General features: G+C 37.3%; 1 protein-coding gene across 4 annotated transcripts in view; it reads right to left on the bottom strand.

The window, feature by feature from the left end:
* pard3aa (par-3 family cell polarity regulator alpha, a) overlaps positions 1-20923 on the bottom strand; it is a 708633-nt gene that overhangs the window by 303447 nt on the left and 384263 nt on the right. For all 4 annotated transcript variants that reach the window (XM_056450319.1, XM_056450321.1, XM_056450320.1 and 1 more), the window contains exons 13-14: positions 17192-17377; positions 15349-15519 (exon numbers count right to left, since the gene is read on the bottom strand). In XM_056450319.1, coding sequence (XP_056306294.1) covers positions 15349-15519; positions 17192-17377 — 357 coding nt within the window. The remainder of the gene's footprint in view (positions 1-15348; positions 15520-17191; positions 17378-20923) is intronic.

Genomic DNA, 20923 nt, shown 5'->3' with positions numbered 1-20923 from the left:
TGCATCCATCCATCCATCCATCCATCCATCCATCCTTTCTTCTTTTCCATCTATTGTTGTATTTATTGATCTACAATACTATCTATCCACCATTTTACACTTGCATCCACCCATCCATGCTTTAATCCATCCACAACCTTACAATTTTGCCCATCTATCTATCCACCCATCCATCCATCATTGTATTTACTGATCTACATGATGATCTATCCACCACTCTACACTTGCAGCCATCCATCTATCCATCCATCCGTCCATTTGTCCATCCATCCATCCATCCATCCGTCCTTTCTTCTTTTCCATCCATTGTTGTATTTATTAATCTACATTATGATCTGTCCACCATTCTACACCTGCATCCATCCATCCATCTATCCATCCATCCATGTTAATAATACATCCATAACTTAAAATTTTGGCCCTTCACCCATCCATCCGTCCATCCATCCATCCATCCATCCATCCATCCATCCATCCATCCATCCATCCATCCATCCATCCTTCCTTTCTTCTTTTCCATCTATTGTTGTATTTATTAATCTACATTATGATCTATCCACCATTCTACACCTGCATCCATCCATCCATCCATCCATCCATCCATCCATCCACCATTGTACTTATTGATCTACATGATGATCTATCCACCACGATACACTTGCATCCATCCATCCATTCATGTTATTAATCCATCCATCCATCCATCCATCCATCCATCCATCCATCAATCCATCCATCCATCATCCATCCTTCTTTTCCATCTATTGTTGTATTTATTGATCTACATTACTATCTATCCACCAATCTACACTTGTATTCATCCATGTGTAGTGTGAGGTCTGTGTAGTGTGCATAAGGTGTCTGTGTAGTGTAAGGGGTGTGTATTGTGTGTGACTTGTGAGAGGGGTGTTCAGTGTGTAGAGTGTGAGGTGTGTGAGACGTGCGTAAGGTGTGTGTGTGTGTGTGAGATGTGTGTAGTGTGCATGAGGTGTCTATGTAGTGTGTGTGAGAAGTGTGTGTTGTGTTAGGTGTGTATGAGGTGTGTGTGTCTGAGTGAGATTGAATGTGTGTGTGTGTGTGTGTGTGTGTGTCACCACTACGCCGGCCTTTGATTCAATCAATGACTTTCTCAGGTGCTTCAATTGAGTTTCCCTGCTGAGCTGCAAGTGGATTAGAGCCAATCTTCATTCAGAGCTGTCCTTCTGCTCCCCGGACGCCTCCAGTCAAACACACACATACACATGCACACAGACACACACACACACCCAAGTTCCTATATACTACAAACACTACATTTCCCATGATGCAATGATATGACATCAGTAAGTCACCATAAACTCATGTCAGAAAGATCATCGGAGAGTAAATAAAGGAATGAGGAACTGATGGGCGAGTCCTCCTGTTATTGCCTGGTGCGCGTGTGGAAGTGTCCCATCATGCCCTGCTTCGCCCCGTGGAGCGTCAGTCTGGCTCAACGCTAATAAAACCATAATTTAGCAGTCAGGCTGACTGATCGCTCTTTCAAGACCCAATCGATCAGCGCCTCATTTCAGCGGGATGGTTTTCTGTAACCAGCAAGACACTTCCTTCCTCGTGTCAGCTTTCATAAACGTCACGCCGACACACACACCACATGGGCTGTGTTTATGCACAGGAGGCGCTCCCAGAGAAGAATCCGGACCGGGACGTACTTCGGCATGGATGATAATGAATTACAGTTGGAGTTTCTCAGTCCTGTAGCTTAAAACTGACTGTTTATTTTGGCACACATGTGTGTAGCAGTGCTTGATTTGCGTTTAAAGGGGAACTGTTATGCTAAAATCACTTTTATAAGGGGTTTAACCACAGTTGTGTGTGAGAAGTGTGTGAATGTATCCATCCTCTAATGGTAAACATTAATTAATTCTATTTGTTTATAATCAGACTTGATAAAAACAGTCTGCAGAAACACTTGGATTGACATTCTCTATTTGTACGTGTCATCAGAGAAGGAAAGCCCCACCCACTAGTGACAATCTCTCCCTCATTAACATAAACAGCCCTGAGTGAGAAGCAGCCATCTGCTTGTCGAGTTTTAAGATGCACAAATGAATACTGTTTTCAGCTTTTCGTGAACAATAGAGATAGAGTTGCCACTATGCTGACACACAGGCATTTGCAGCTCCGCCCTCTTTTGAAAAGCGCACTCATTTGCATTTAAAGTGGCAGTCACCAAATTAGGATCAAAGCCTAAAAGGGTAAGTTTCATAAAGTTATAGAACCTTATTTGTGGGTTAATTTGAGCTGAAACGTCACAGACACACACACACACACACACACACACACACACACACAAACACACACACACGCGCACACACACACATGCATGCGCACACACACACACACAAATACACTATAGGGACATCAGACACTTAGTTAAAATGTTGTAGAAAGGAACACTATAGGTAAACTTTAAATAGATATTTTACTGGAAATAAAATGATTAAATGATTTAAAGAGCACCTATAGTAAAAAATCTACTTTTCAAGCTGTTTGAACAGACATATGTGCATGTATGGTGTATAGACCGTCATATTGGGCTGATATAAACACACCCAGTGCTTTTTTTTCAATTTAACAACATAAAAACGGTGGACCAATTGGAGCTGTTTTCAAATCGACCGCAACTTTACGTAGGAGAGCGGCCCCCCCCGCCCACCAATATTGATTGACAGGCGCGTCATCATATCCTCAGTTTGTTGATTCACGTCCGCCATTTTCAGCGTGAGTCGAAGCGATATCACTAAAGGAACACGCTAGCTCTATTTTTAGATGTAAGGCTCATTGGGCTCAACACAAGAGCAATATTCTCCACATTATCGCTCTAATCGGAATTATTGGTTGTATCTTTAGGTAGGTTTGCAAACATGTGTACTTCTCATTGAGTCTACCTTAACTTCAGCCGTTTGCATTTCTCGCGATCACAGAAGCTCCCTGTGATCTTAACTAGCATGCGTTTTACAATTCTAAACATCGGTTTCTATCAGGGTACACTCAAGTCGACGTCTGGGTGCCGCGGACCGCTGCAGAAACCTATGTTTAGAATTCAAAAATGCGTGGCGCGACGATTCAGGACACTTCATGTTTCTGCCGCGCCACAGAGAGTGTCTGGTGTGCCGTGTCGCAGCTTCGAGCGGCGCATCCCGTGCCTCAGTCAAAGTTAATTCAGTGTGCGTGGTTATTAGTTTCTGTGTACAAGCTCGGCACTTGAAACTAACACACAGTTGGCTGTAAAACTGTACAAAGACACAAATGATTTTGTACTCTCTGCTTGGTCTGTGTCCGAGTCGTACATGTATGACTGAATGGTGATCCTCTCTCTCCTTCTCTGAGTCTGCCTGTCAGATTCTGTTGCAAACGCAGAGCGGGTGAGCTCATGGCCCCGCCTCCTTGTTACGTTGGCGGGAAGCTGAAACTAATTTACATGTGAATCAACATGCCCATAAATCAGCGAGCTGTGGACACGCCCCCAACATGACACTTTTTAACACATTATAATAAAACAATCTGAATTGTGTTTTAAACTGAACCTAAACTGGAACACTCAGAAGAACCATAATATTAATATTAAATCATAAAAAAGAGGTAAACTATGTTCCCTTTAAGTATTAATTAAATATGCAAAATGTTATTTTTAATTTATTCGTTCTTTAATTCAAGCAAACTTAGTATTGATGCACTGGCAGAATTATTTCTTTATTTATTCATTCATTCAATAATTTTCCTTCAGCTTAGTCTCTTATTCATCAGGGGTCACCGCAGCGGAATGAACCACCAATTTATCCAGCATATGTTTTACACAGCGGATGCCCTTCCAGCTGCAACCCAGTTCTGGAAAACACCCAGACACTCTCACATTCACACACACACTCATACACTACAGCCAATTGAGTTCATCAATTCCCCTACAGCGCATGTGTTTGTATTGTGGGGTGAACCGAAGCACCCGGAGGAAACCCACACCAACACAGGGAGAACATGCAAACTCCACACTGAAACGCCAACTGGCCCAGCTGGGAATCGAACCAGCAACCTTCTTGCTTTAAGGCGACTGTGCTAACCACTGAGCCACCATACCACCCTCAATTTAATCAGTGTACTGTTATTTAACTTCCTGAAATGAAACAGTAACAGAGCAAATGCAGCAGAGTTGAGCTGAAGCGAACCTGCCAGGTGTGAACACAGCAGCCGTGTATTTTTAAACACTTCTTTCAAAGAATGGGGCGATGTGTGCATTTCTGAACTCCCCAAAGGACATTTTCTGAACTACACAGAATAACTTATAAAGATATTAGCTTTCTTCAAGAAACAGAAATCAAAGACATGTATAATGAAAAAGTGGACCAGAGGGCCCTCGCAGTTCTTCAGATTTAGCTCATGAATATGCATGATGATGGGTGTGTTATATGGAAATTTACTGTTAGAGTGGGGGGGGGACTTTATTTTAAGGTGTCCTTCTTACATGTTTCATGTACTTACACTGTAAAATAAAGATGACATTACAAAAAGTCATTTATTAAAAGTTATTTATTAACTTATTTTAATAAGTAAATAAAGTTTCTAATTATTATTTTTTTAAATATGCTTTTATTTTAGTTTATATTCACAAAAAATCCAGGCATTTGTTTGTTTTTTCTTTTTTTTTTTTTTATAAAATGCCAGTTTAACCACAAATGTTGATCTGAAATATGTTTTTTCTTGCTTGGTTTTGTAGTCAGACCTGTTTTTAATTGAATTGCATGTATGTATTATGTAATTCTTGACTCATTTGGGTATCAGGTGTCCATTAGGAGTTTCCAAATGGCATTTTAGAAAGGACGCCTAGACTTTTTAAAATAAAAGCTTACAGAAGCTTCATTTTTGGGAGTATCTTCCTCAAATTTGAATCAAAACATGGTCAGACATTCAGCTGTATATTTATAGTGTTTCCTTGCCATTATCCTGACATCCATTTTTCCTCTAATGAATTTCATTGAAACTAATCGCAAATCACTTTCACTTCTATTTTACCATGTTTTACTGTTTCTTTACTTTGGGTTATTTTGACCCTTGAGCAGGGGCATAGCAACCGGGGGGACTGGGGATACGTCCCCCACACTTTTAGAGACAGACCATTTAGTAACAGGTGATTAAGAATGTAAACCTTTGGATTTTATACAGCTGTCCCCCCACTTTTAAAATGTCCACTTCACCCCTGCCCTTGAGTACCAAATTAGCCAATGTTTAGCTTCAAACAAAACCAGACTTGTGAACATAGACCACAGGGTTCAAGAGCTACAGACATTTTTATTTGGGAAAATGCTCAAAAATGGTTAAAAGGTGAACTGTGGCCTCACTGCAAGAAGGTCACTGGTTCGAGTCTCAGCTGGGTCAGTTGGCATTTCTGTGTGGAGTTTGCATGTTCTCCCCATGTTGGTGTGGGTTTCCTCCGGGTGCTCCGGTTTCCCCCACAGTCCAAACACATGCGCTATAGAGGAATTGATGAACTAAATTGGCCGTAGTGGGTGAATGTGAGAGTGATATAGCGGACAAAATTGAAAAGGGGACTGTGGATATTGTGGTGAAGGTGGCACGTTTCATTGTTATGGTTTGCTCTGCTTAACATTGGACTATTTTGAGGTATTATTACAGGGGTTTAACTGCTGATAATTAGACATGAAAGTACGAATGATGGAGCAACACCGCTTTAAAGGACATTTTTTACTGTGCAAGTGCAAATCCCAAGTCAATTATTTGTCCAATTGATTCTAAAGATTACTGATACTTCATATATACAACACATATAGTCTTTATTAGTGTTTTATATAATTTTACATTTAGTTTCAGTAATTTTACTTTTAATTAATCTTTTTTCCTCTCTTTGAAATAAGCTGAAATTAAAGTCAAGCATAATATAAACATACAATATAATGACTAAAGCGTTTAGCTCAGTTACATTTTCTTACACTTGTCATCACTCTGTAATGTTCAACTCAATTTTCACAATCACTTTGAGGTCACTTCTACTTCCACAAACTGGTCCTGGATCAGCCTTAATGACGCAGATGAACACAAGCCAGTACACTAGAGGCGTGGAGAACTAATTGGACACACTCAATCCGGGAGAGCGTATGCATTTCTCATTTCAATAATCCAGCGCTGATACGCTCATATGATGAACATACGCTCCCAATTACCCACGAGGCTTCACCGAACACTCTGCTGAACTCCGATAACGTCGCAAACATTTAAAACATCATTAAAGCAGAAATACTGAAACCTCCACGCTAAGCAAAATCACCACGGTTTTGTCTCATCGATGCACTATGTAAGGGTGTAAAAGTGAAACGCAACGTCGGGAAGCATAATGAGAACTATTTAATTGAAATCCAAGTGTAATTGCCTGAGAACATCCAACCTTATATTAATAGAAGCAGGAAAGCAGGGATTGGCATTCGCCGACTTTCTGAAGCTCAATTATTGAACTGGAGATGAAAACGCAATGACCAATAATACATTACATCAGTATCTGGGTCAAGACGATCCCTTATGAAGAGCTGCAGATACGCCAGATTCTCAATCTGAAAGCTCATTTCAGGCCTCAGACTAGGGCTGATTATTAAACCCTTCATTTATTGTCTGAATCTGCTGTCATTGTGACTAAATCAGGTCACTCGCATCATGTCAGGCCTTTCCAAGTTTCATCCAGCAGTCGACAGAGCAAGTGTTTCAGTTACAAACTCAATCTGTACTACTTTATATCAGAGTTGGATAGCATTTCGAAGCATCAAACTGTAGGTTCAATGAGCCGATCCAAATGGAAGACAAATGATGGCGGCTACTAAGATGCCAGAACCTTAAATAGCATCTCCTACAGTAAGTAGTATTCATATTTGTTCTATAAAGTTAAATGTTCAGGTGTATCACATTATAAATAGCAAAATATAATCTGAAATACAAAGTATATTTATGCAGAGCGTAAGAAAAGTAAACCAACATTTTTTAGGATAATAAAATACTGTATGTATGTATCCTACTGTATGTACACTATGTGTGTGTTTATATATATATATATATATATATATATATATATATATATATATATATATATATATATATATATATATATATATATATACACACATACAAATAATAGTATATAATAATAATAATAATAATAATAATAATAATAATAATAAAAGAAACATGAAATACAAGTACACTATCTGACAAAAGTCTTGTGGCCTATCCAAGTTTTAGGAAGAACAAATAATAACTTTCTGGTAACTGGGCTGGCCAATCCTGGAGCACCTTGACCTTCTTTGCTTTCAGGAAATATATATATATACCACAATACTTTTGTATTGATTCATAATTTGTATATTTTTAAGTTAAATATTTTTGTTTGTTTTACAATATTTAGTTTATATATGAGTAAACAATTAAAAAATATATTAAGCAATATGTTATATCCACACAATATTGATGTAAAATTAATTAAATGTGTAATCGATAATTATATACTGCAAAATGTAATTATTAATTTTAAGTTTGTCAGTCTTTAAGCCCTGGTTTGTAAATAGTGCAAAAAATACATAAAAATAAATTTATATTTTTTATATAAACACAAAGTAATAAATAAATAAATAAATAAATAAATAAATAAATAATAATAATAATAATTATTATTATTATTATTATTATTATCATTATTATTATCATTATCATTATTATTATTATTATCATTATTATCATTATCATTATTATTATTATTATCATTATTATTATTATTATCATTATTATCATTATCATTATTATTATCATTATCATTATTATTATTATTATCATTATTATTATCATTATCATTATTATTATTATTATCATTATTATCATTATCATTATCATTATCATTATGATTATGATTATGATTATGATTATTATGATTATTATTATTATTATTATTATTATTATTATTATTATTAATATTATTATTATTATCATTATCATTAATATGATTATTATTATTGTTATTATTATTATTATTATTATTATTATTATTATTAATATGATTATTATTATCATTATCATTAATATGATTATTATTATTGTTATTATTATTATTATTAATATGATTATTGTTATCATTATCATTATTATTAATATGATTATTATTATTGTTATTATTATTATTATTAATATGATTATTATTATCATTATCATTATTATTAATATGATTATTATTATTATTATTTTAGTATTAATATTATCATCATTATTAAAAAACTAATAATGATAATATTAATAATAATAATATCAGTGTCTTATTGTGTCGTTCTATGGGCAGCACGGTGGTGCAGTGGGTAGCACAATCGCCTCACAGCAAGAGTGTCGCTGGTTCGAGCCTCGCCTGGGTCAGTTGCCATTTCTGTGTGGAGTTTGCATGTTCTCCCCGTGTTGGCGTGGGTTTCCCCCACATGTCCAAAAAAACATGTGGTACAGGTGACTTGGTCGTAGTGTACGTATATGTGTGAATGAATGTGTGTATTGATGTTTCCCAGTGATGGGTTGCAGCTGGAAGGGCATCCACTGTGTAACACATATGATGGATAAGTAGGCGGTTCATGCCACTGTGGTGACCCCAGATTACTAAAGGGACTAAGCCGAAAAGAAAATGAATGAAGGGATGTGTCTATTACAGCTATTGCTAATTATGATGGCCTCAACAGCTAAAATTTGCATTCAAGACAGAATTTGACAGAACATGCGTCCACACACACACACACACACACACACACACACACACACACACACACACACACACACGGCAGCAGACAGTGATGGATCTTCTTCATTTTAATGCTGGCCTGTGTTTTCCAGCGTTTGCAGTATGACAGCAGCAAGCGTCCGCTGTCAGGAAGAGCAGAGTCTCCGTCGCCCTGCAGAAAAACCCTGAATATCTCCAGTGCCCTCTGCAATCTCTCACTACTCATCATCATCATCCTCCCTTTTTCTTATTTCAGCTTCTCTTTCTCCTAATGCTGACTCAAAGAAAGGACACTAGAAAAATGATTCATTGGATTTACTAAATCATTTTAAGGTAAGTGATTGCAAACAATTGATATGGGCTGAATTTAAACAAACAAATTAAGTTGAACATTATATAAATAGTTTGCAACCAGTTATCTTATAAAAATGTAGTAAATCCAATGAATCATTTCATTTCAGTGTACCCAGCGGGGGTCCTGGGACTCTTTAAAGCTGATGGAAAGGATGAAAGCGAGCATCCTCATCCTGAAACAGACAGATATGGGTGACTTTGACTTTCGGGCGATTCTGAGGGCGACGGATGACCTTGCTGGAGGATTGGGACTGGACAGAAACTCAGCGTGAGATCTGCTGTTCTCAAAGCACCGGCAGCAAACAGCAGCAATCAGCTCCACAGCGCCGCTAATAAAGCCTGATCTGAGCTCAGCTGGAGACGCGGGCTGTGTGCAGGGTTTCTCATCGCTGGATGAGGACAAAACATTTCCTATTTCTGTCTTTTCTCTCTGCGTATTGACCTTATTCTTCAATGTGGAAGTGCACTTGTTTTTGCGATTGTTTTAGAACTTCTGATTTATTTTCCTATTTCTCTCATAGGAGACTATAGATCAGTGTTTCCCAACCCTGTTCCTGGAGGCACACCAACAGTACATTTCTCCCTTATCTGACCCATTCATTTCAGGCTTTGGGGTCTCTTCTAATGTTCTGATGAGTAGATTAAGGTGTGTTTGATTAGGGAGAGGTTGAAAATGTGTACTGTTGGTGTGCCTTCAGGAACAGGGTTGGGAAACACTGCTATAGATAATAAACAGAATAAAACGGTCAAACAGCTTGCTCTACAAACAAGTGTGTTTTTGACTATACATAAAGTCGAATAACACAATTACGGCCGATTCGCATGGCGCTTCACCATCAATGCTTGATGGAGGGCATGTCTGAAGTTAGATCTTATGCGATCATCATAATTAGGGATGGGTACCAAAACTCAATACTTAATCGGTATCGGTGCTACATTATAAAAGACTGAAGTATCGGTAAGCTCTGACGTTAACGGTTCTGCTCGGTACTGGATAATTATTAGGGGTGTCAAAATGAATTGTTTCTTCAGTGCACCGTGATGCAGACTCAGACAATTTGGTATCGTCAAAAATCATAACAGGTTATTATGTACTGACGTCATTTATCTCATATGTGCTATGCCGCCGTAGCTTACTATGGCGAGGAAGGCGAGCATTTACAACTCTCTAACTACTTAAAAAGGCAGAAACTGCACAATTTCACTGTGTGTGTGTTTGCTGGACAGTCTTTCACTGACACTAACAGCAGAAGCCCCTATTTCACTGCGATTGAGAGAATGAAAGTACTCCATTTCTCTCTCTCTCACACTGTGGCCCAGTTGAACTGCTGGCGTGACTTTTCCTCTCTTCTCGCCTGCGTGTGTCTGCAGAGTTTTATACTCCGTGTCTATCATGGATCAGCTGTGATCGCCGCTGCTGTTTATCAGTGTTTAAACCAGGCTTTACTCATCTGTGAAGAGCGCAGGGTGTAGAGCCAATCGCAGCCCTTTCAGTTGAGCGCGTGACCAATCAAAGGGGTGTAAGAAAGAACTTGCTAGACAGGAGTCAGAAAGAGAGCGGGATATTTATATGTGTTTATTTGCTATAAATGCTTGTGTTGTTTAAAGGTGCAGTTTATATATCTGGCTGTTTGTATTAAAGGACAAAATTGTATTACAAATAGAAACTCCACACAGAAATGTCAACTGGCACAGCCAGGACTCAAACCAGTGACCTACTTGCTTTAAGGCGACAGTGAGACACACCTGAGCCCCCGTGCCACCTTGTGAGATATAAGCAAGATTTAAATACCTCCCTTCAGCAAGGACACTTTGCATTGTTCAAAAGGGGCAGCATAAGCTTACAACTTATGTATAATCTTAAAAATGTTTTAAATAAATGCACCTGAACTTTCTAATCACTAAAGAATCCTTAAAACACGTCCATCACAATAATCAAACAACATTAAAAATGAAATAGGATACACAACAACACAGTGCTCCATCATCAAATCAACCTATCAGATTGATTTCTGCAGGATCATGTGACACTGAACACTGGAGTAATAAGCAAAAATACGATGCAGAATTGGTGATCTGGAAAACCCTACTATACATAACAGACAAAAATATTGTGTAGTCTGATCCCGGCATTACTGTAATACCTTGATACTGTCTATTGTTCTTTCAGGAAATGTTAAGAGAAGCATCCCAGGCGCAGCAGGTACCTAAAAGAAACAAAGGAGAACTCTATTAAGTCCCCCGAGCTCTAAGAGAAGAGCGGCTTCTGAGCAAATGAGATTTTCCTGTGGGAAACATGCTCTCGTCTTTAAGCGCGGTCACACACTGCAGTCTTCTCATTTCCATAAGCAGTCATCATTCTGAATTTCATCTCCTCCTAACGCAGCGGCTTCAAAGCGCATGTCGTATATTCTTTAGAAAGATAAGTGTTAGATTACACTTTCAGATGTTATGACTCAGAAAAAAAGAAAGAGAGAGAGAGAGAGAGAGAGAGAGAGAGAGGGAAAAATACACAAACACACATCCAAAGAGATTGCATTCGGAGAAAGAAGGAGGGATGGAAAAGACAGCATTTGAAGTTGATATTTGATATTTCATACTGCCATCTGTTATCAGTATAAATCAGCATGAGCATTTCGGCGGTCAAATTGCTTTCGATCGCAATCCGCCACTCACACACACACACACACCAGTGTTATTCTCTCTCTCTCCCCGTCTCCTGTGTCTGTCTGATAAGAGCTACTCACTTTAATTTACTTTTTCTGCAGTCAAACTTCTCCGTCTGCACACACTACTCAACTGTGTCCATCAGTCACTCAGGCCGACACGCCGTCCATCTTTGTGCAGGCAGAAAGAAAGCCATTTTCATCAGCGTTTGAGGACAAAGCACTGAACTATATTAGACTGCTTTATTATTACACTGCGTTTCTGAGTTAGAGGAATGTTTTCATTCCCAAAGCTATTATTGGTGAAAGTACCAGCTTTCTGGTAGGATCTGAGTACGAGTTTTAGTTATACAAACCCTTTTGAGAAACTTAAGTTAGCTCTTAGTTTAGACAAGGGTCTAACTACAGCTGTGTTAGGGTTAGGGAGAGTTGTGTATAGGGTGGATGTGTGTCCAGCATTATTCTGATGGTGAATGCATGTCTTTAGTATAATTTGAGCTCAAAAGTACAGCAAATTTTAAGCTTCATGTGTGTGTCTTTAAATGAGGTTGATACTTTCGCACGCAGGAAAGGAAGCGCAGCATCGCTATATGCACGATGACTGACTAAGCACTCCCGGTCGGTCGCTTCCGGTGATTTTTCTGCTGCTTCTGACTTTCGTTTCACAGATTTTCAACTCGCGTATGCTTCACCAACTAAATTAATGCTCAACTCTATTTATCTGACTTATTTCAGTTAGGATACATGATCAGCGCTGTAAAAGGAACATGATCGGAGGCTGAAAGCACTTCCCTGTATATGGCTCGCGCTATAGTGACTTCTATAATTGCGAAGTAACCGATCAGCTGGGCGCTGCGGACAGTGTGTGACAGTGCTCAGGCTTCACTCATACAAAACGAATAACATTTTAAAGACATGGCACAACATCGCACTTCGTCCACAATGTCACAGGCTTTACACTTTGCATTGTGTAAATATCAGGTGGTCCTCTTTGCAGCAACACACATATTAAAATTGTAAAGCAAAAAGTGCTGCAATAGCAATGAATGGAGCTGTCATCACACCAGCGAGCTTGCACTTCTATTACTGAAAGCTGCATGAGCTCTGCAGTGGAGCTCTTATTAATATTGATTAATAACTGGATGATTAAAAAAACGACAACATTTTGTATACTCCCTGAGTAAAACCACTTCGAATTATTAAATATTAAGATTTAATAGTGAGCTATATTTAATAGTGCTCAACATATCTGCTCAAAGTTTCATATTCGGATTATAAACGTTTTGTTTTTCAAGATGTTAATCCACTTTTTCCCCACATTTTTAAAACTTAACTCATTTAAATGTAATGTTCAGTATTATTTTTAAATATAACAAGTTGGTAATGAACATTTTAAAGTCAGCAAAACTGCTAAAATTATGCAAAGTATAATTTGTGGGCCTTGTCATTTTAAGTGGTTTAAATGCGGCCCCCTTTGGACTCTGAACTTGAATACCCCGTTCCACCTTGTTCTAGAATGCATTTAGAATGCAATTATATTTTATTAGTCGAGTAGTCAGGATTGTCGACCTACGTAAATTCACAAAAAAATAATGATATAAAAAAATGAAACAGCAACGTGGTGGCACAGTAGGTAGTGCTGTCGCTTCACAGCAAGAAGGTCGCTGGTTTGAGCCTCGGCTGGGTCAGTTGGCGTTTCTGTGTGGAGTTTGCAAGTTCTCCCTACGTTCGCGTGGGTTTCCTCTGGGTGCTCCGGTTTCCCCCACAGTCCAAACACATGCGCTATAGGGGAATTGATGAACTAAATTGGCCGTAGTGTATGAGTGTGTGAATGAGTGTTGCAAAAAAATATTGACTTCATATATTTCATTACGCTAAAATAAATTGTATTGTAGCCGCTATAACTGTAGAGTAAAAGCACCATCATTAACCCAGCTCACGCATCGACCCTAATATATGTCAAACAAATGGTTGTGACTCCTTGGGTCATGCAAAGTTCAGTGTTTCAATTTATGCCACACTGTATACTAATAATCTTATCAAAAACATACTCTTCGGCTTCCATCCCCAAATTTGGGTCAGATAATCTCTAGACCATGCCATGTTGGCCAAATATAATTTATACACAAATCCATCTGCATGCAGATCAGGAAGACTCTGGAACACATTAAAAATAAAAAAACTTTCTCGGTACCATTTCTACAATGGTCTGAGTGCACACGTCTGGCAGAACTACAAGTGTACAAAACTTTTTAAATATGCTGCAAGTGATGATTAACAAAGCAAGGAAATCATATGATATTTTTAGTAATAGAAGTGTTTATTTTAGTTTGGAGGGAATAATAATAATAACAATAATAATAATAATAATAATAATAATAATAATAATAATAATAATAATAATAATTCAATAATAATAATAATAATAATAATAATAAAAAACTTACAAAATAAATGAATACAAATATTTTATTTTTGGCCATATTATCAGCAATATTATTAGCTCCTTAATATATTTCAGTTTGTTTGTTTTTTTTAGTTGTCTACAGAACAAACCATTGTTTTACAATGACTTGCCTAACTAATCAACCTAATTAAACTTTAAAAAATGGCACTTTAAGCTGAATATTAGTATCTTGTCAAATAAATAGTAAAATGTTATGTATTGTCATCATGGCAAAAACAAAAAAGAAAACTACTATGTTTAAATGTTTTAAATTTTATATGTTGGCTAGTAAATTCAACTGTGTGTTATTATGATGTATTAAAGTCTATGCAAGCTCGTATAACAGTTCAATAAATGCTTGGACTGGGGTGCAGGCGCCATCATCACTCTCAGTTTGGCTGCAGAACCAACTACCAGAAATAATGTTGCAAAAGAGGACAAAATGTTGGAAAATTGATTAATGTCGAAAGCATTCCTCATAGTGCTCATTCACCCTTCATGTGTCAGCATGCTTTACCCTAAAAAGTACTTATAACATGCTTTTTAAAGCCTCTATTATGCCCCCCTTTACAAGACGTAAAAAATTTCAACTCAATATAGCACACAGATAATGTTTTATAACTCCTTAACTGACTTTGATTCTAATTGTGTCATTTTGGTGACTATCGCTTTAAATGCAAATGAGATGGTGCTCTTTTCAGAAGAGGGCGGAGCTACAAATACCTATGAGTCAGCATAGTGGCAGATTTAAAAACAAGACTAACGTCCTATGCTAATGAGGGAGATATGGTCACTAGTGGGCGGGGCTTTCCCCTCTCTGATGACACGTACAAATGGAGAATGTCAATCAAAGTGTTTCTGCAGACTGTTTTTATCAAGTGTGATTATAAACAATACAATTTATTTATTTATACCTTCAGAAGCTGGTTATATTCACACACTGCTGCCACACAACTGTGTTTAAACTGATTATTAAAGTGATTTTTGCATAACAGCTCCCCTTTAAAACACTTTTCACAATTTATTTGTGCAATTCAATCATACCACAGACCTAGAGATGTGTTACTGTACACGCTCTATAGATGATAATAATATCTGACCTCTCCTCTTCCAGCGATCCGCCGGGCCACTATCAGCTGAATCATGCCTCTCTTGTTGCTCTCGATGGACATGGACTTGCGCAGGGTCTCCATGGCTTCCTGATTCGTTTTTTCCAGTAGAGACTCTCCATTAACTGCTATCAGCTGGTCATTTATCCTCAGTCGCCCATCCTGGGATTGCACACACATAAATAAACTTCTCTGAATCAACTTTTTGAAATATTATATACAGTAGAAGACAACATTATTAGCCCTCAGGTGATTTTTCAAATATTTCCTAAATGATGTTGAACAGATTCAGGAATTTTTCACAGTATTTCCTATTATATGTTTTCTTCTGGAGAAAGTTTTATTTCGGCTAGAATAAAAACAGTTTTTAATTTTTTTAAACCAATTTTAAGGTCAGTATTATTAGCCCTCTCAAACAATATTAGTTTTTGATTGTCTCCAGAACAAACCACTGTTATACAATGACCTGCCTAATTACCCTAATGAAACTAGTTAAGCCTTTAAGTGTCACTTTAAGTCAGGGGTGTCAAATTGCTGGCTCCTGCCCTCCTCCTCCTTCCAGCCCGCATGCCCCCATCAAACATGCCCCCCACCTACTGTACATTTAAAGTACTGTACTACATATCCGGGTTACTTTTGGTTTCTCTCACGCCCCATTCACTTTGAATGGGTGACGTCAGGCATTGCCGAACTGCATTGTGGATCCATCAGCGCCGCTTCAGTGGCGTTGCTTGCTGCAGAAGTTGGGAAGTTCTCAACTTTTCAAGTGCCAACTGAAGCATCAGCCAATCAGATCGCTTTATGCAAATACACCAGCTCAGAGTAGCCATTTGCGGACTAATTTCATTGGCTGATGCTGCTATGAAGATCACGTCAGCCCCAACTTCAGACACGCTCTCGGTTAAGCACTGAAGCTGAAGCCCCGTGTGAATGCTTGGTCAGTGTGTGGTCGAGAGTAATGCACATGTAGATTATTACTGCGGCTAACTTAAACGTTGAAATATATGTCCGTAAGTGCTCTGTTTTTACTAAAGCTCTATGAAAAAATTTTCAAGGGTCATTTGATTATAATTAGCTTTAAATCACCTGTGTTGTACAAACACATGGCTTCCACGTTATGATGGTGGTGTAAAAATGATCATTTTGATAATTTTTTTATTTAAATGGTCTCATTTAATAGATTTTTCCCCTCTTAGTTGTTGTTTTACAAAAAAAGAAAGATTTTTGAGAAGAACAGTTGCCAGTAAAGTCACTAAAGTTACCCAATCTGCTTTCTGCTGTTCAACTTTTGGTTAAAGCAACAATTGATCGGGACAGAATAATAAGAATTATTAGAATGCCTATTATTAAATTGTGTATTTTCATAGCAATTTAAACTACCCCTTCAATATGTACATAAAGAAACAAAAAAAGGATCTTTGTCGGCAAATACTCTGCATTAAAATGTCTGAGTGCATCAACTATATCAGGTTTCCACATTTTTGTTGTGCTTGAATGTTTTATGTTCATAGCCCTCCTATGAACTGTCAGTCACTGATATGGCCCCCCGCCAATTTGAGTTTGAGACCCCTGCTTAAAGCTGAATACTAGTATCTTGAAAAATACCTAGTCAAATATTATGTGCTGTCAACATGGCAAAGCTAAAATAAATCAGTGATTAGAAATGACTTATTAAAACTGTTATGATTAGAAATGTGTTGAAAAAATCTGCTCTGCATTAAATAGAAATTGCGGAAAACATACAGGTGAGCTAATAATTCAGGAGGGAGGGCTAATAATTCTGACTGTATATGAATATATGGGTCTTACAGCCAATCAGATATCGTCGCCTCACCTTGCAGGCGGCTCCTCCAGTGATTATAGACTTGACGAAAATGCCCAGGTCATCGTGACTCTCTTTGGCTCTGTTTCCCTTCACGCTGACCCCTAACCCTGCCGAACCAGAGTCATTGAGAGGGATTTCAAAGGTCATAAACTCTCTCGTTCCATCCGGCGTCAAAATGAGGTCATCTTGCTCTTTCTGAAGAGACGAAGAAAACAGATAGAGATACTGTGTGTTTTTGTTTGTTCAGCATTAAAATGGATGCAGCTGCATGTAAAGCATGTTTATGCCACCTAAATGACCACTTCATTTGTGTGGATTGCAAAACAATGTTGGTTTAAAGCATCATTCAACTAATTGTGATACGCGTGACATTAAAATTACACACATATACAACAAAACACATACTAATATACAATAATAATATACAATATTACAATATGGAAAACTTCCTTTTTATAACTGAAGTACCAGAGTTGACCACAATGTAAAGACAAACACAATATGATATTTGTGTAATTGAACAATGGCAAACAATACAGAAAATAGATGTATCATGCAAATGATTCTTTAGTAAACACAGAAAAAAAATAAGACAATTAAACTTGATGGTAATTGAAGCTGAATGTATGATTCAGGAGGCAGAGATCGTCAAAAATAGGTATAGTGAGAGTCTTTAAATTAATATTTTCAAGACCCAAATACATGCAGTAAATAAACACACATACAAATTATGCTTTTTTACAGATAACTTGATATAAATTGTGTTATTTTTCAAAACTATGCTATTAACGATTGAATTAGTATAAAAGAAAAGTAACAACACATGTGGGCACATGGGGCTTTTATTTTGTGCATCATTCACTTTTAGCAAACTAATGGTTGGATGGGCACAGTTAAGAATATTGTGTTTAAAGCTGTCAAACTAACGTCAACAGAGAATTACTTTTATTATTTTTAAATGGGTTAACTTGCACAGATTAAGGGCCCTATCATATACCTGGCGCAATAAGTCGCAAGACATGTATGGCGCGATTTATTGCAATTTTCAGACCAGCTCAATTGTACTTTTCACATTTTGGGCAATGTTGTTTAAATAACAAATCCATTTGTGCCGCTTTGTGGACTCATGTGTGTGCTGGTCTATAAAGGAGGTGTGTTAAGGTGCATTGTTAGCACGGTGCTGATCTGAGGAACTGAAATAGACCGCACCATTGACCAGTTAATAGCTGCTCTAAAGTTGCGTTAGTTATGTGCATATGCAGGGCTAAATGCTTACACACTGCTGAATACACACCGGATGTACAGCAATACACAAATATCTTTACAGATGAAAACTTTTAAAGGATTAAAATGTGACAAAAATTATTATTTTATACATAAATGTAAACACCACTGCCTCCATACCTCATCTCAGAGAATTTTTCAGTTTATTCATGACAATTTGCATTAGTATAATGTTACTATTAGTAGTATTATTATTTATTATCTGCATATTTATATTCGTTTTAATAAAAACAAGTTTAGATTTGTCCACCTGTGGGGTTTTGGAGACGTCTGCATCCCCATATAGGGCATATGAACAGGACGTGTGTTTGGATGTAACTCAGTGTTTTGACCACACTTCATTATTATTGTTCATTTATTCCTTTGCTGGAGATTAGACCTGAATTTAGAAATAATTTTGAAACAAATCTTTGCGCTTAACAAACTAAATTAAAAATGTAGGCTAATGGATGTGTTCAGTGGAGTGAGTTTCCACCGTTACCTCACTCCTCCAAAGTAAAGGAGTAAAGAGTAAAGTAAAGAAAAAGTAAAGAGGCTGAATGGAGGAGGCTCGTTCTTTATCCTCTTGCTGCAGATGCTCTGTTTTACTATTTTCTCACTAGTGAAGCGTTCAGTTTGTCCTCTTCCAAAGTCCGCCATGTAAATAGCAAATGCACCATGGCGCCACTCCTAAAGGGAATGAGAGATGAGACTCTGATTGATTTAATGCATGTTATGCTCAAAACACACCCAGAACTCATTAGGAGAATAAGCTCAACCCTGTTAGACCATGAGCCGGGGCGCAGAGCATATTTTTCCATCCTTAAAATAGCAAAAGTGGATTTGGGCACGACCTTAATGCTTTTGCGACATGTGCTGTAGACTTTGTGTCTAAATCGTTAAACTAGAGCCCTAAATGTTCACCTAAAGAATAACAATGTACACTACCAAAATAAACACTGTGCATTTTGATTTTTATGTGACATATATATATTTAAAATAGATTATATCTGTTTTTGATGAAATGAAGGATGTTTACACTAGTTAAACAGGATTATTTTCAAACCACTGTTCTTGTATAATTAAAGCTTTAGTGATTTTTTTAACTACAAATGCTGCTAATAAAACACACTCTCAAATCTGACGACTTAATAACAGACCACTAAACATTACCATAATGAGTGTAACATAATATAACACCAGCACAATAAACAAGCACAATATAGCCTTCAGTTGAATTACAGAGTGCTTCGAGAGGCTGGGAATTAACACAGCGGTATCACATGACTCATTAAACAGGATGTTTACAACAGTTGCTATAGAGATCTGCCTTGGCACCCGCATCACAGGCACAATCAAATTACAGTTGAGAATGAAACCCATGCCATACATCCGGTCGACAGGGTGAAATACAACAATGCACTTCAATATAATTGAACAGAAGATTTCATATTTACACTACTGGAAAAACCAACCATAGCAAGCTTCATATGCTCGCTAAATCTGCATACAAGGCAGTGTTTAGATGCAGTCATTGTTAATAGCACAGATGGAGCTCACTTCAGGACCAACAAAATACCTTGATCAGGCATCTTGATATACTGAAATAATGATTTAAACATGGTCATACACAAAATACCCTGTTAAAAAACAGCTTAAACCAGCCTTAGCTAGTTAGCTGGTTTTAGCTAGTCAACAAGCCTGGTTTTAGAGGGGTTTTGGCCATTTCTAGGCTGGTTTCAGCCATTTCCAGCCTAGTATTAGCTGGTCAGGCTGGGAGCCCAGCCAAAACCCGCTATGTCCAGCTTAAACCAGGTTGGTCAAGCTGGTTTTAGCTGATCATTTCCCAGCCTGAGCAGCTAAGACCAGGCTGAAAATTGCTGAAACCAGCCTAGAAGTGGACAAAACCCCTCTAAAACCAGGCTGGTGCAATAGCTAAAACCAGTCAACAGCCTAGGCTGGTTTAAGCTGTTTTTTTCAGCAGGGTAAGCAAGAATATATTGAATATATATTCCTATATTGGAAAAGTCGGTCACACTTTACTTGAAGGAGTGTTCATTAGACATAAGTTGATTTTCATCCACAAATTTTGCGCAGATTTTTAGCCCATCATTAATTCTGTTAATTTCCTTGAGTAAATGTGTGTAAATCTATATTTATTCAGTTTTTTAAATTAATGTCAGTAATATTATTGACTAATATGAAAATGTTCATCTGATTTATTTACAATACAGTTTGTACAGTAATAATTTCTGTCTTTTAGTAGAGATATTATATAGAAAACTTGCTTTGTTTACTAAATAAGGTGGATCTGATTGGATTTGCATTCTAAACATTTAATAAAAGTTATAAATATATTATTTTTTATTTCACATATTAAGTTTTTAGTTATGATATTCCTAAAATAATTCAGCAGAAATCTGCAGATTTTTACCAAAATTCTCCACAGAAATAGCACAAAATGTCAGCAGATTCCGT

This window comes from Danio aesculapii, chromosome 24, assembly GCF_903798145.1.
Source record: "Danio aesculapii chromosome 24, fDanAes4.1, whole genome shotgun sequence".
Lineage (NCBI taxonomy): Eukaryota > Metazoa > Chordata > Actinopteri > Cypriniformes > Danionidae > Danio > Danio aesculapii.
Note: the sequence above shows the minus strand (reverse complement) of the source record. Positions and strands in the feature narration are given on the sequence as shown.